The sequence below is a fragment of the Magallana gigas genome, chromosome 1, assembly GCF_963853765.1.
Source record: "Magallana gigas chromosome 1, xbMagGiga1.1, whole genome shotgun sequence".
NCBI lineage: Eukaryota > Metazoa > Mollusca > Bivalvia > Ostreida > Ostreidae > Magallana > Magallana gigas.
Genome location: NC_088853.1, coordinates 40757300 through 40771549, shown reverse-complemented (window position 1 = coordinate 40771549; position 14250 = coordinate 40757300). Strand labels below are relative to the sequence as shown.

Genomic DNA, 14250 nt, shown 5'->3' with positions numbered 1-14250 from the left:
TTTTCTTCCGTTAAAATGTTTATATACTATGGTATATAATATGAACTCTGGGTCTAGTGAAAAAGTATACCAACTGCATCAATCGGTAGGGACATGTTGTATTTTTTTTTTATCATGAACGACTTGCATTATTGATTCAGTTGACAAAGAAACTAATAAAACAAAATACGGTTTAAAGTCCTTAACATAAGGCAATAAAATTTATTCGTTTGAGTTATTGATCAATATTAAATTATGTGAAATCATTAGATTTCGTGGTGGCTCAATTTTCATTGAATTCGTGAGTACCTCTCATCCACGGATTAACATTCTCCACGAATTAATAAATTAGGTTAAGAAAGTCTTATTTCTTTTGTAGATTTAAGAGAATACACGAAATTACGTCACCGCGAACCTGTAAAATTTAAGCAGTCCACAAAAATTAGCCCCTACGAAAATTAATGATTCTAAAGTACTCATTTTAATATAATGATAAATATATGATGTTTGGGTCTAATCGTCTATGACCGTGCTCATGTTCGTTTTTGGACAATGAGGTTAATTTAGGATTTACTCTTTTAATGATGAAAAGGCGACATAGATACAAATGTTTGCAGTTATACAGTAAAATATATGAAAACGGTCTCGTCGTGATAATACTCTCTCTCTGTGCCATCTTTTAGTACATTTAAACATTATAAATAATTGACTAGAAAGCTGCCACTATATAAAAATGAAATTTATTTATCAATTTACTTAAAATGTGATCGACAGTAAAGTGATCTTCATAATGCTTGTAATCTTAAACTTCAAAATATTAAATGCATCATATATACTTTGTGTAAACAGTATTGTACATAAAAATTATAAAGACAATATCTATTTTTCTCCTAAGACTAATACCATACCAATTCAGAAATAAACACCCAGTGTCAATATTCATTTCTTTTTTGTTGACTTGTAACTGACTGTGTGAAAACAAAAACATCTTATTAAGATGTTACCTTATTCTACTCTTAATAAAGATTCAGTAGTATAGTAAAGTAATTAAAGATTTGAATAAAATTTTGATTTTAAATCTATTAATTCATCTGGTAGCAAAATGACATACACATCGTGTACCATTGTCCAAAGTTTACTAAAACGCAACTAATATTGTACGGAATTTAAAACTATGTTATAAACTATATGTTGAGGGTATATTTATCAAGCATATGCATAAACTTGTGAAGAACGAATTTTATGTGTTGTTACACAACATACATTTAACTTGTTCTTGTAAACTGATATTTATATCCTTTAATGTGATTTGATCAACATAGATGTTCCATTCACTTGGCTCCCGTTTCCATATGGCGGATACCACGGACTTCCCCAGTCTTCCGAGTGCCAAAGACCATTGAGAAAGGCACTATGACACCCACCAAACCACCAGCCTCCTAAGTATTTTGCTGCGCAGTGAAAATATGAAGACCCGTCATTGTCGGCATCGAATGTAGAAAAATTCTGTGGATTCCCCATCAGATTTATGGCTGAAAAAAAACAAACATTTTTAACCATTTTTTTAGGTTTATGATGTGTCCTTTTTGGTTGCTTTTCTTATGATAAACAAATAACACTTGATATTCAATTGTTTTGCTTTTATGTATAAAAGTTATTGCATTTCGGTCTTACTGCTCTTTTGAAAACAGTAATCGTTTAGAAACATCTTTAAAAAAGAAATGATTTTTAATAAACTGATTTCTTATTAAGGTCTTCCGTTTCCCACGGAGGACCTTGTACTGATTCGGATGGTAATTCTTCATTATTTTTATCCTTCTTCTAGACGTTTTTAAATATAAAACCCCAATAACTTATTTGTTTGTCATTCGATTTCATTCAAATTTTCAAGGTATTTTGTAAACTATATTGTAAAAATTTGAAATTGCAACTTCCGGTATTGAGTTATTCCCCTTTATCTAAAATTTTAGTGACATTCGTTTCCAGACAAAGGCTCCGAAATGGTTCGTATCAGATAATTTAAATTTAAAAATCTTTATCATTGACACTTTGAATATTGTCCTCAGATTTTTTGTTTTTAGGTTTTTCCAATTATACTACTTGAATTTGTAAATCGAAATCTATGTTATAAAAATAGCTAAATTAAACTAATCTTTTAGCTTCGTAACATTTTAGCTTCGTAACTATTTTCTAAATACATGTAACACAAAAGTTGTGTATAATGTTAAGGCTTTTATTGAGACCATACAAAAGGGGCTCGCCCCTTCAAAAAGGGATATTGGCACCGAGAAAGTCTTTGCTTTATAACTAAAAAACGGTTAATATTTCGATAATGGTGTCGCTGGAAAAGTTGTTCTACATTATCTTATCAATCCAATTTTAATTCAGTATGTAAAGGTTACATGCCGAAAACTGTCCATTCTGTGAGAAGAAAGAACTATTGGAGGGCCGTTAGGCCCTCCAATAGTTCTTTTTTTCTCACGGAATGGACAGTTTGAGGATTGTAACCTACTTAAAACATTTATTTCATTGTCTTCTTATTGGACTGCCTCATGTTAAAAAATGTACTCTATTGTGTTTTGAATCTACTCCATTAGTTTTTACTTCTTGTGCTAAATAAATAAAAGAAAACCGAACAATTTTCAACTGCATGTAATTAACCGCTAGCTTATTATTTTTTTTTTTATAAGAACATAACGTATCCCAAAACAAGTTATGATACAGGTACAGGTCACCAAAAACGTATTTTGATAAATGTAGATTTCAAGTTCAACAAGAAAAGTATTGAATGCGACTTTAAAACACTATTATGCACACTATTTACAAAATGAAATGAAAAACCAAAATTTTCAAACAAATTTTCCTCAAAGATTTCTCAGCATTCATTGCAGATTCATTGCAGATGCTTGAAATTTTAACACACTATCTGTTTAGGCATGCCATATTGTGGGATATATTTCTGTACTAATCGGATGCCAGCTTTCTGTTTAATGTCGACTTTGCTTATTTTACGTATTCACACCAGAGAAGGAGTATCACTAGTGAGCATTGGCTCACAGATATCTTGTTTTAATTGTAAAGCAGCTTGTATATGTTGCCATAACAATTATTATCAACGTTCATATATAATTTTATTATTGCACGACAATCATAGGAAAAATCAAAAATAAGGTTTGTTTTTTACTATACTTAAATGACAATAGTTACTAACAGTCAATCTAAGCACATGATTTGATGTACCTACAGGGTATATTTCCACTTCCAGGGTTTGCAATTTGCAGTCTATAGTTTTGGTCCTCGCCATCAATGTAGAACTGATGATACATCCTGAAAGAAACAACACCACCGTCCATTGGCGTTATTGTTACACGCAAAGACGAATTTCGTCCAAACGTTAACTGACGTATAGCATTGTTTCCTGAAATTATAAAATATATATAATCCTAAGTAACGAACGAGCTACTTATTAACTGAACAGATAAATTATGAACTGTAAATTATTTTTACATAGGTAAAACAGTAACAGCCCATGAGTTGGAGCAGACAATAACATGAGTGTCTTGTTCTGTTACATATTGTTATAACTTTCAACGGTCGAATTGTAAAAAGACCAAAATCGGACCAATTTTTTATATTTTTTTTAAAGATAGAAGTGGCTTAACCTCCTCCCATATGAATCCGCCACTGCGTCATAAAAAAGTAAATATTCTTTACCGATCCAATAGTCACCATAAGGTGTTCCAAATCCAAGTTTGTACTCCGTCCAATTTCGATTGAAGCTTTCTTCTCCATTTACTCGTCTCTGCATTGCCTGCATATATATATATATATATATATATATATATATATATATATATATATATATATATATATATATATATATATATATATATATATATATACATGTGTGTGTGTGTATGTATATATTAACAGTGTATGTAAGTCTCTGTTAATAAGTTTCTTATAATAATTGTTTGTATTGTATTAATAAATAAAACATTTAAGAGATACATTGCAACGGAAGACGGACTAGTGCTTATAACACTTATACTCGGTGTGCTAAATAAAATGAACTATAGAATATATCATATGTTTTCTATGTTAAATAGTTATCTTAATTAGTAGAAATATCAACAAAGATGAATGAGTCAGAGATTGGTAGATTGGCAGCTTTCTAATATTCAATACCTTTAATAATTGATACCGGTATACATCGCCATTATAAAAAAAAAACAGAGGAAGAATACGGACAGAAACTGTGCACTATTATAATCCGTTCAAGGACTGATAAAACCCCCTTTTTGCCGTTAGATTTTTCATTTGTAGGCACTAACTTGTGTAGTTTAGGCACACCCCAATTCTATAACATTTTATTTTCCTTTCTGTTTTATTTGAAAGCCCTGTCTTTTTCTTAAGAAAAATTATTGAGTGTTAATTCTGACCGTCCACCCGCCTCCTTCTGTCTCCATATCACAGTAGGCTTGGAGAGGGCGGTAATAAGGGTCACTTTTCTTCCACGGGTAGATGGTGTAAACACCAGATTTTCTTATGCCATTCATATATATTTCCTTGCAATCTAATGGCAATGTCTCCGCTTTGAAAAGAAACGCTGTGTAAGCTATTTAACCAGTCAAATATGCTTATAAAAACTTTTAAAACAATCTTTAGATGAATAATATTACATTTCAAAAAACTTCAAAAAATGTCAAGTGTACATGACTTTTATTTTTGTTTTCTATCTGGTTATAAGTATCAAAACGAATTTTATTTTTTCTTTTCTTTTTTTATTGATATTGGGTGTTAAAGTATATAAATGGAATTATACCTGTACTTTCGAAAAAAAAGATATATTTTACCTCATATATACCTCTACTTTCTGATCATAGATAAGGGAAGTTTAGCTATACATGTATGTTGAAATGAATTCAATTTGCTGGCGTTAGTCATCCCAACCAATCAAACTTTTATTTCCGGTTAAGGTATATATATATATATATATATATATATATATATATATATATATATATATATATATATATATATATATATATATTTGTATATATATTATATATATTACCTTCAAATTAGGTAAGTTTTGCTATTTTTCTATCTTTAGCCTCGATTACTATGGCATCAGTTACCCCTAGCAACCAACGTTTAGTGCTTTATTGCGTTTCACACCTAGGTGTGTCCATGTATGAAATACAGGGAAAATTGGTGACTATGCGTGGCCGGACCCTTTTATAAATCCTTGATTCTTACATAGAATTGATCTTAATTGTCTGTCTATTAGTGTTTTTCATTATCCAAATATATCGAAGTGTTTAACCAAACATAACTTTTAAAATTTATGTTATAGTGGAGTTTGGAATTTGTTTATATTTTGGTCATCTATCACATATTAATAAATGATTAATATTTAAAAAGATCTCAAGCCATTAATACAGTTTAACTCATGTATTATTACCAAAAGAAACATTTTGATTAGATATAAAATATAATGTTGTGAAAGTTTGGAAGTCAATCGTTGAGACTGCTGTTTTGAAAGAAAATAATATGGTTGTTAAATTATTAGTTAAAGCAATCCATAACATATCTTTTTAAAAAAATAAATAAAGTTGGCATAACTTTGGGCGTATTTGGAAAGCGATAGTTTGCGCCTCTATTATTGAAAATGCAGTTTTAACTTGAATCACATCGTGTCTAAATTTAAATTTTCTGAGAAATTCCACGATTGGCTCCGATTTTGCAATTGTGGTGTTCGCAACAAATCGCAAGACAGAGGAAACCAAGCAAAAGCAGGAGTTGCTTATCAATTCGTAGGGTTTGGTTTCGTATTATAATACCAATAATTGTCACACAAACAATTGCATAACAAATATTTATAATGTGACTTTTGTATCATATTACAAGCAAATTGAAATCAGACCGTTCATAAATGTATATGTACCAATATTTATACTGACTTGATATAGGACACTGTGTATTTATAACATAAAGCACGATTGTTCATGCATTTTTTTCAATTATCATACATTTAAGTGAAACAGAAAAAGAGTAAGTTTGTTATAAAAATTATTTTTATTTAAGCATATTTACCAAGAGTGTTATTCTGACCAGACATCGGATTTGATGTTGTCAGTTTTTCCATAGATGTCGTAGAGTCTGATGATTCATGAAAAATAGTAAAGTTATTTTAGAAATGCAAAATATTATCACAGAAATTATAAGGCCAACCTTTGTTTCAAATTGATTAATAATATATAAAGTTAGGAATACCAGAATACATATGTGTTTGAAACTATTGTTTTCCTCATAAATCTTACAACTTCACTACTCAGATTATATTAGGTTTTCAAGGAACATATTTTTTATTTCCATCCACTAAGTATGATTCTCACTATTTCTTACAGAAATTGATTGCAATTCAAAGCTCTGTAGAAACTGACTGAACCGAACATATATATTTTTTTATCTATTACATATACGTACATAAATTAAAATATTTCATAGAGATCTAGTCTACATTACATTTTAATTTATGTATTATTACCAAAGGAAACATTCTGATTAGATATGAAATATAATGTTGTTGAAACTGGTGTTTTGAAAAAAAAAAAATAAGTATGGTTATTAAATTCATAAAGAAAATCCGTAAAATAGATTGTTAAAAACGGTAACTATAAATAAATTGGCATATATTTGGAAATCGATAAAGCTTCGCCTCTATCATTAAAACGGCGGGTTTAAACGTAAAGTGATGATATTAAACGTTTTAATTTAAATCACATCGTGTCCAAATCTAAATTTTCAAAAAAATACAACCCACGATCAGCCCAATTTTTGCAATTGTGATTTTTGTAACAGATCGCATGACGGAAAAAACCTAGCATATGCAGGTGTTACTTATCAATTATTTATAATGAGACTGTTGTACCCCATTACCTTATATAGGACATTGTGTTTTTATAACATAAAAACACAACTGTTTGTGTATTTTTTAAATAATCATACATTTTAGTGAAACAGAAAAAGAGTCATTTATTCTGACCAGACATTGGATTTGGTGTTGTCAGTTTTTCCATAGATGTCTTCGAGTCTGATGATTCATGAAAAATAGTAACCTTATTTTAGAAATGCAAAATATTATCACAGAAATTATACGTGCAGCCTTGGTTTCCTATTGATTTATAGTTTATATAGATTACATAATTAAAAACTGTTGTTTTCCTCATAAATCGTACAATTTCACTACTCCAATTATATTAGGTTTTCAAGGAGGCATATTATCATATTTACATCCACAAAGTATGATTCTCACTATTTTGTACAAAAATTGATTGCATTTCAAAGCTCTGTAGAAACTAACGAAACTGAAATCTACGCCCCGTTTATCGATTGATCGAAACCTTCATCAACCTTAGAAAAGTCAAGGACAACACGAAATATTCATGGTGATGCATATGCCAGGCTCAAACTTCCATAAAAGACGATTTGGCTGTTTCTTTTATCTAACAAACTGATATACATGTACAAAAATTTAGTTGATACTACTTAATTTTTTTAAAGATACACATATCTTGTTTTATTTGTTTGTGAATATATAATCATATTATATTGTTTAGCTAGAGAACAAGCCTGACACTAACAAATGATATGCAAGATATACACAACAGGTGTGGTCTATTTCTAAGTACATGGAAATCATACCGGCTTCATAATGGTTTATTTTGGTACATTAGGGTAATTCGACTTATTGGCGTAGCACCAACCCGATCAAAAACATATAACTCTATCACCTGATGATTTAGAATAACGAAAGTCGAACTCGATGATTAATAACTTCTTAATTAAAAGTAACAGAACCGAACTTTTTTGTAGAGCGTCATTATAAACTTCAGCTATACGGAAAGTTTGAATCAATTGCCAAAACCACTACGAAAAAAGAACATATGGGAGAATAAGTGGGTATAGAATTTCATTGTTTTCCCTCAAACTGAAATTTCATACTTTCATTGGTTTAAACATGACACGTGACTGCCGGGTATATCTTTATGTCCGTCTCGTGAGAATTAATTTTCGGCAATATGAAGCGAGCTCTACCGGCAAGGCGTGTGTGAATAGAAAATTCGGACTATAGTTGCACATTCATTTAACGGATTTTTTTGGCGTCAGTAAATCGGACCAGTAATGCATCGTTTTAATCGTCTCAGTAGTTCCCTGTAATCATGGCAATTTTTATCACTTCACACTCTCACGAGAATGAGCAAGACAAATTTAGACAGTAAAAACAATAACGATGTAAGCGACATACAGTCAATGTTACCTCTAAAGTTCACCTCAGTACACTTTCAATCAAAAATAATCGTGTGACGTCACAAACGTTTACACATTGATCCGATATATTTTTTCGGAGTCAGTAAATTTTGACCCACAATTCATAGTACCAATGGTTTCCAACCTCACGTTCCAACATCACGTTCTCCCGAGAATCAAAATAAAACCTTTGAAAAGCTTATAAGATGTGTAATTTTAAGAACATCGTGCTTTTTAAGTAAATAAAACAGTATACTTTGCATACTTTTATTTCTCAGGGGAGTTTTACAGAGTAAGACGATACTTAACCAACGTCAGCTTTGACGTCACAATAAGCACTGATAAGGGGAAATTACTCTAATTGAAGTTATTGTAAATCTGCTGAAATGACCAAAATCCTCTTAAAATCTTGCAAAGGCTAAGATAAAGAACAGCTGACGAATAAGGACATTTCTTCAGATACAGGAAACAGTTGTAAATTGCACTAATTTGGATGAATGCTCACAAATATTTTATTCACTATAATTACGGTAATTTCCTGAAACGTAACGTTATACGTAGCAGCGCTTTTTTTTAAAGGGAGTGGGTGGGTGGATGGCAGCCTCATCCAAAAAATCTTTGCAAGCAAAAAGAAAAATAAATCATGAAAATTCTAATCCTTCAGCTCTTTAGCAGTTCAATGGTTTCTTTATTTTCACTTCCATTTATTACATGCGGGGGGGGGGGGGGGGGGCAACACCATGTTCTTTTAACATGATAAGCAAATATTTTTAAGCGTAAATTAAAAATGAAATTAAACATTAATTATTTCTTTTTTGTTTGAGTTTGAGAAAAAATGTCTACTGCAAAAAAAAGGGGGAAATCAATCAATCAATCATAATCACAATCACTTTAAAAGAGGAGATGCAGTGCAATGAATATTTATATATTAAAATCTTTATTATTTAACAACATTGTATCTGAGATTAAACTATTGTTCTACATATAAATAAATAAATTATAACAAATCTTATAAATTATGAATAATGAAAATTTACTGAAAAATAGGTATGTTTTATTTTTTGGCATTCAAATTTCACGTTGTTAATTTTATTTTATTAATTTATTATAATTCATTGTTTGATCACATGCTGTGCTCGCCCAAACGGTCGCACCGTAAAACATATTAATTGCACCACACCGTTTTCCCCACGCTTAGTTTTGACCGGTATAGTAGTTATAACAGCAAATGCCTGTGCATAAATTACAGTAGTAAATTAATCCTACACATTGAAAAATAAGCGATATACCGGTATATCTGCGATTTAATGACACATCTAGTATATTTATCTGCGGATATACAGAAGTTAAACAGGATCGACTAAAGTATTGAAAAAACATGTATCTAAACCTGGTCTACAACGTTCTGATCAATCATTGATATATCAATGAACTCTAGAGTGACCTTTAATACAAATATGTAACGCCTATTTGAAATGGAATCACGGAAAACATAAGCATGAATTATTTTGAATCTTTAAGTTGTATATAGATAGAAGTGCGAATTCAAGGATGCTGGGTGACCAGCATTTTTTATCACATCTGCTTAAACTTTATACATGTATGTAACATTTTTGCCATGTACTATTTATTAGCTAGAAATCTAAATATCTGAACTTTGAACTTTGAGTTTCTTCCAATATCTCTTTGTGGAACTTTTATTCTACAAATTGCCAATATAATCCTGTAGTCTTAAACACACTTATGTCCTTGCCGTATTGAAAGTTTTAATGGTTTGTTTACTACAAATATATTGTTCCTGTTGCAAAACTTCAAAATTGCACTTCCTTTCATTATGGAATGAAAACTAATTATCTGATTATGATGAGGGAATCATATACGGTCGGGAGGGATCAAATCCAATAACACCCGACTGCATTTCATCCCCTGAAAATATCTAAGGAATTATTCCTTATTTCTTTCATTCATATAATTCTAGCAACTGTAGGATTAAATGTTAAACTATTCATTAATGAAATAATTAAACTACATATTTTAAAATCAATAAAATCCAACACAGACGAAAACACTGGAAAATGTATTTATAACCTCAAATAAGTATTGTCTCAGCTGAAGTATATCATTTTAGCTCAATGTACTGATATTTTTTTTTTGCTTCAATTAGCTGTGGTGTCTTAATTAGTTAGAGCAACTTTTTAAGATTTACATGTTCGATTGTTTATTACAAGAACAATGTGCTTTTTAAGGCATTTCGTTTATTTTGCATTATTCGATTATCTGTATTTTCTGTTTAAAGGGCGCCAAAAAAGTTACTCGTTTTACTTATTAGCTCAGTACATGTCATGCTTTGACTTACACTGATTAATGTTGACTTCATGCCAGTTTTGTTTCCTATTGACACTGATCTTAAACCAGTTTATTAAAACTAAAATCTTCCTTTTGGTGTATAAAAACCATCACTTTATTCGTCTGACACATTAGGAATTTGAATATTGGACATGCAGCTATAGTCATATACGACACAATGTTAATAGTTTTATCTTATGTTAAACACTCTCAACGCATCCGTCGGTATTTATTGTTCTTAATGATTATAACGTCCTCAGAAATATGATATAACTACCAAATTTGTTCGGCCCTTTGTGTGCCTTACCTGCATTTAGCATCTTTGTTTCCGGCTGTAACTCACTTTGTTTTGTTTTTTTGTTTTTTTTTGTTTGTTTTTTTGTTTGTTTATTTTGGTTTTTTTTTGCAAACAAAAGATGCAGTTGGGGACAAATGACATCGAAAACCCGGATAAAAATATGTGGCATACATTAAATTGTACATAATGAAATTAATAGTATTATATAACAAGAAAAAATAATAGCATTTAACCTACCTCTGCAAATGTCTAGCTCCTTTATAAAACTGTTAACTTGGTTTTCAAGGAAAATCTCTCGTTCTAGATAATAATAACACATATTTAGAAAAAAGAAAAGAAAAGCCATCTTAATAAAAGGTGTTAACAGCTGATCAATAACTTTAATGTACAAATTATATCGCTCAGATCTTCTTAAACACTCTTTTTTTTTAATTTTGGGTAGATTTAAATTTCTTCCACATTCAATAGGTTTTCATTTATTAATAAAGATAACCGATATGATTTTTAGAACTCAATAACTGATAAGGTATTGCGTATATTATTCTTAAGAATATCATAGCCATGCACCAATGGCTGCATATCAAAGTAGCGCCACATTAACGGCAATATTGTGTTCTTCGGTGTCTATCATTATCATTGTTGCCTTCATCCCCAGTTACTATGTAGAATATGAATAATATTTTTGTGTTGCTGATACTCCATTGCAATTTGAAAGTATGTATTCAGGTTATCCAACTGTTGGCATTTGAAAACTGCAGATTTGTACCAAACGTTCATAGAATCGACCTCTAATTGACATGCTATACAGAATACATTACTAAACGTCAAAAAGGTACGTTAAAGGTATCATCAACATTTGATGACTGCATTTATGCAAAGTTCTGTTGACAGTGCATTTATTTGTAGATGAATTGACCAAGAAAATAAAAAAAAATAAAAAATAAAAACAAAAAAACAAAAACAAACAAACAAACAAAAAAACCACAGAAGAATAAAGTGCACACATGCATTTTAAATAATCACATTCATAAAACTAATGCACATTCATACATTTTCGTGCATGCATGTTTACGAATTGCGCAAATATGTGCATGTACTGGTATACTTTACTAACATATTCTCACCAAAAAAAATATATAATGATATGTTTAATACAAATGCGTTTTTTGATTTTCGGGTTTTTTGGGGGGCATAATGAAAAGCAGTTTTACTAGACAGATCACCTATTTTATTTTATTTTTTTGTGAGTTTATGATAGTAAAGTAGACCAGACGCATTCACATATTGGCACAGTATCACCCATTGTAAAATTGATCTAGCTTACCATAGAGTTTCTGGTAATAAAACTCTGTTTGCTTAGTTGTGACTCGGTCTTCTCGGTTGTTTTCGTATAAAGGTTGGCTACTGATATCACCATACAGAATCATAAAAAATATAGTCTGAAACATCATGGAACAAGCTTATTTGTCCATCGTTGTTTTAGAACTGAAACGCATTGATTAAAAATATTGTATAAATATTTACATATTTAGTGAACATTATTATTCCCTACATTAATTACGGATGGATAATTTATACAGACCCTGAAACGTACTACTACACCAAAAAAAGCGTGCGACTTTCGTACGAGAAACGTTCCGTGTAAACCGTTTAGCGTTTCGTGTAAACTGTTTATAGCGTTTTGTGTAAACCGTTTAGCGTTTCGGGCAAAGCGTGCAGCATTTCGGGCAAAGCGTGTAAATCGTTTCGAGCAAAGCGTTCGAGGACCGTGTAAAACGTTCATCAGATTTCATTCGGAACTCTCTGACAATTTAATTGTTTCAAAATAGCGCCCGTGTTTTACATTACTTTAAACTGTTTGTGATTGGCAAAATTCTTTTGTAGGTATTCTCATGAAAACAAAATATAAAAAATGATATACTTATCTTTTTACAAAAGAGTGCATTTCCGAGTCTGTAACATATCACATTTCCGAGAACTTTATGAAAATGATTACGGACAAACCAAATCATAAAGGTAGATATGCATTTTTTTCTTGAAAAAAATCACCCTCATTGATTTACGTTTACGCAGACTTACTTTTTTGTAGTATCGTTGAATTTATGGCATTATCTTGTAATGACCTCGCCAAAATACCTACAGAAAATGGATCTCTTATTAGTCTACCATGACATATGTAGATATTGAAAGAGTTATTTTGTCTTCCTTGTTGGACTCTACGTTGGTTTTCTTTGCAAAAGGCCCACAAAGCAGATGTCACTTAAACAACACCAAAAAAAACAACATAATTTAAAAAAAAAAAACTTACAGGGAAATGTTTTCATTCACACTGTTGAAAGAGTTATTAAATAACATGACCAACATATTTAAATCATAAGTCTTTATAAGAAACTGCAACGATATTGATCTGATGTTATATAATGTCTCTTTAAATGCGAATGGAGGTATTTAACTATTTATCACTCTTCTCATGTTCTCATATCTGATTTACATAGATCAATAAAGTCCATGTCTGGAATACATTTATTTAACAATAATATGCACGTTGCGTAAACACATTTGCGTGTAGTGCACCAGTCCTCTCCCGATCAGTATTCTAATAATATTTTTTCTGATCTCCTACTTTTATTCACAAAAAAATCGTTGAGGTCTGCATAGAGCCGATAAAAAAAACCACACCAGTTAAAATGTCATTTCTTTTCGGTCATAGAATGTTGCTTAACATTGCAACCTAGACTTTCAGAAACATGGGAATGAACATTAATGACAAGTAAAGGTACATATGTGCGCTACGAGATAATACTTTTAAGTATGAATCATGTCCCATATCAACTATAAAATATGTGAACATTATCACATCATGAAACAAAAACTAAGAACATAAACATATCATGCAGAGTTACATGCATTTGTGGAAAAAGCATAGGTCAAGCATCATGTCATTTTATAGCAAATTGCAAAAAATTGCGAAAAATGCACACAACTAGAAAAGTAAACATTAAATACTATACATCATAAAAAAAACCCTAATTGTCCAGCAGATCATAACCAAATACTAGACATAAATGAGAACCGTACATACACCATACCAGAAATCAGTACCAATAAGGTACCTCTTTGGAGGGTGCTACCCCCCACCCACCCCTGTGCCTTTTTTTCTGTGATTTATATATGACATAATAACACACATTACCAATGTTGTTGCATGTTCAATGAGCAATGCATAAGAATTATGTAATACATCGATATTGGGTACTCTTATATAAAAGTAAAGTATTTTAAGTGATTTTTTTATGTCATATTTTAGATTT

General features: G+C 30.7%; 1 protein-coding gene across 5 annotated transcripts; it reads right to left on the bottom strand.

Moving 5' to 3' along the window:
* Window positions 1-702: 702 nt before the first annotated feature.
* On the bottom strand, window positions 703-13155 carry LOC136269645 (angiopoietin-2-like). 5 transcript variants are annotated; one of them, XM_066067186.1, is made up of 9 exons: window positions 13019-13155; window positions 12264-12424; window positions 11177-11239; window positions 7031-7078; window positions 6079-6144; window positions 4422-4573; window positions 3694-3790; window positions 3224-3397; window positions 703-1511 (listed from the first exon to the last, which is right to left on the bottom strand). In XM_066067186.1, exons 2-9 carry the CDS (start codon window positions 12388-12390, stop codon window positions 1279-1281), a joined length of 960 nt encoding a protein of 319 aa, XP_065923258.1. In that variant the 5' UTR covers window positions 12391-12424; window positions 13019-13155; the 3' UTR covers window positions 703-1278. The 5 variants fall into 5 exon arrangements, with proteins under 5 accessions (XP_065923258.1, XP_065923261.1, XP_065923264.1 ...); XM_066067189.1 differs by having other exon boundaries at window positions 6097-6144; XM_066067192.1 differs by lacking the exon at window positions 7031-7078.
* Window positions 13156-14250: the final 1095 nt, after the last annotated feature.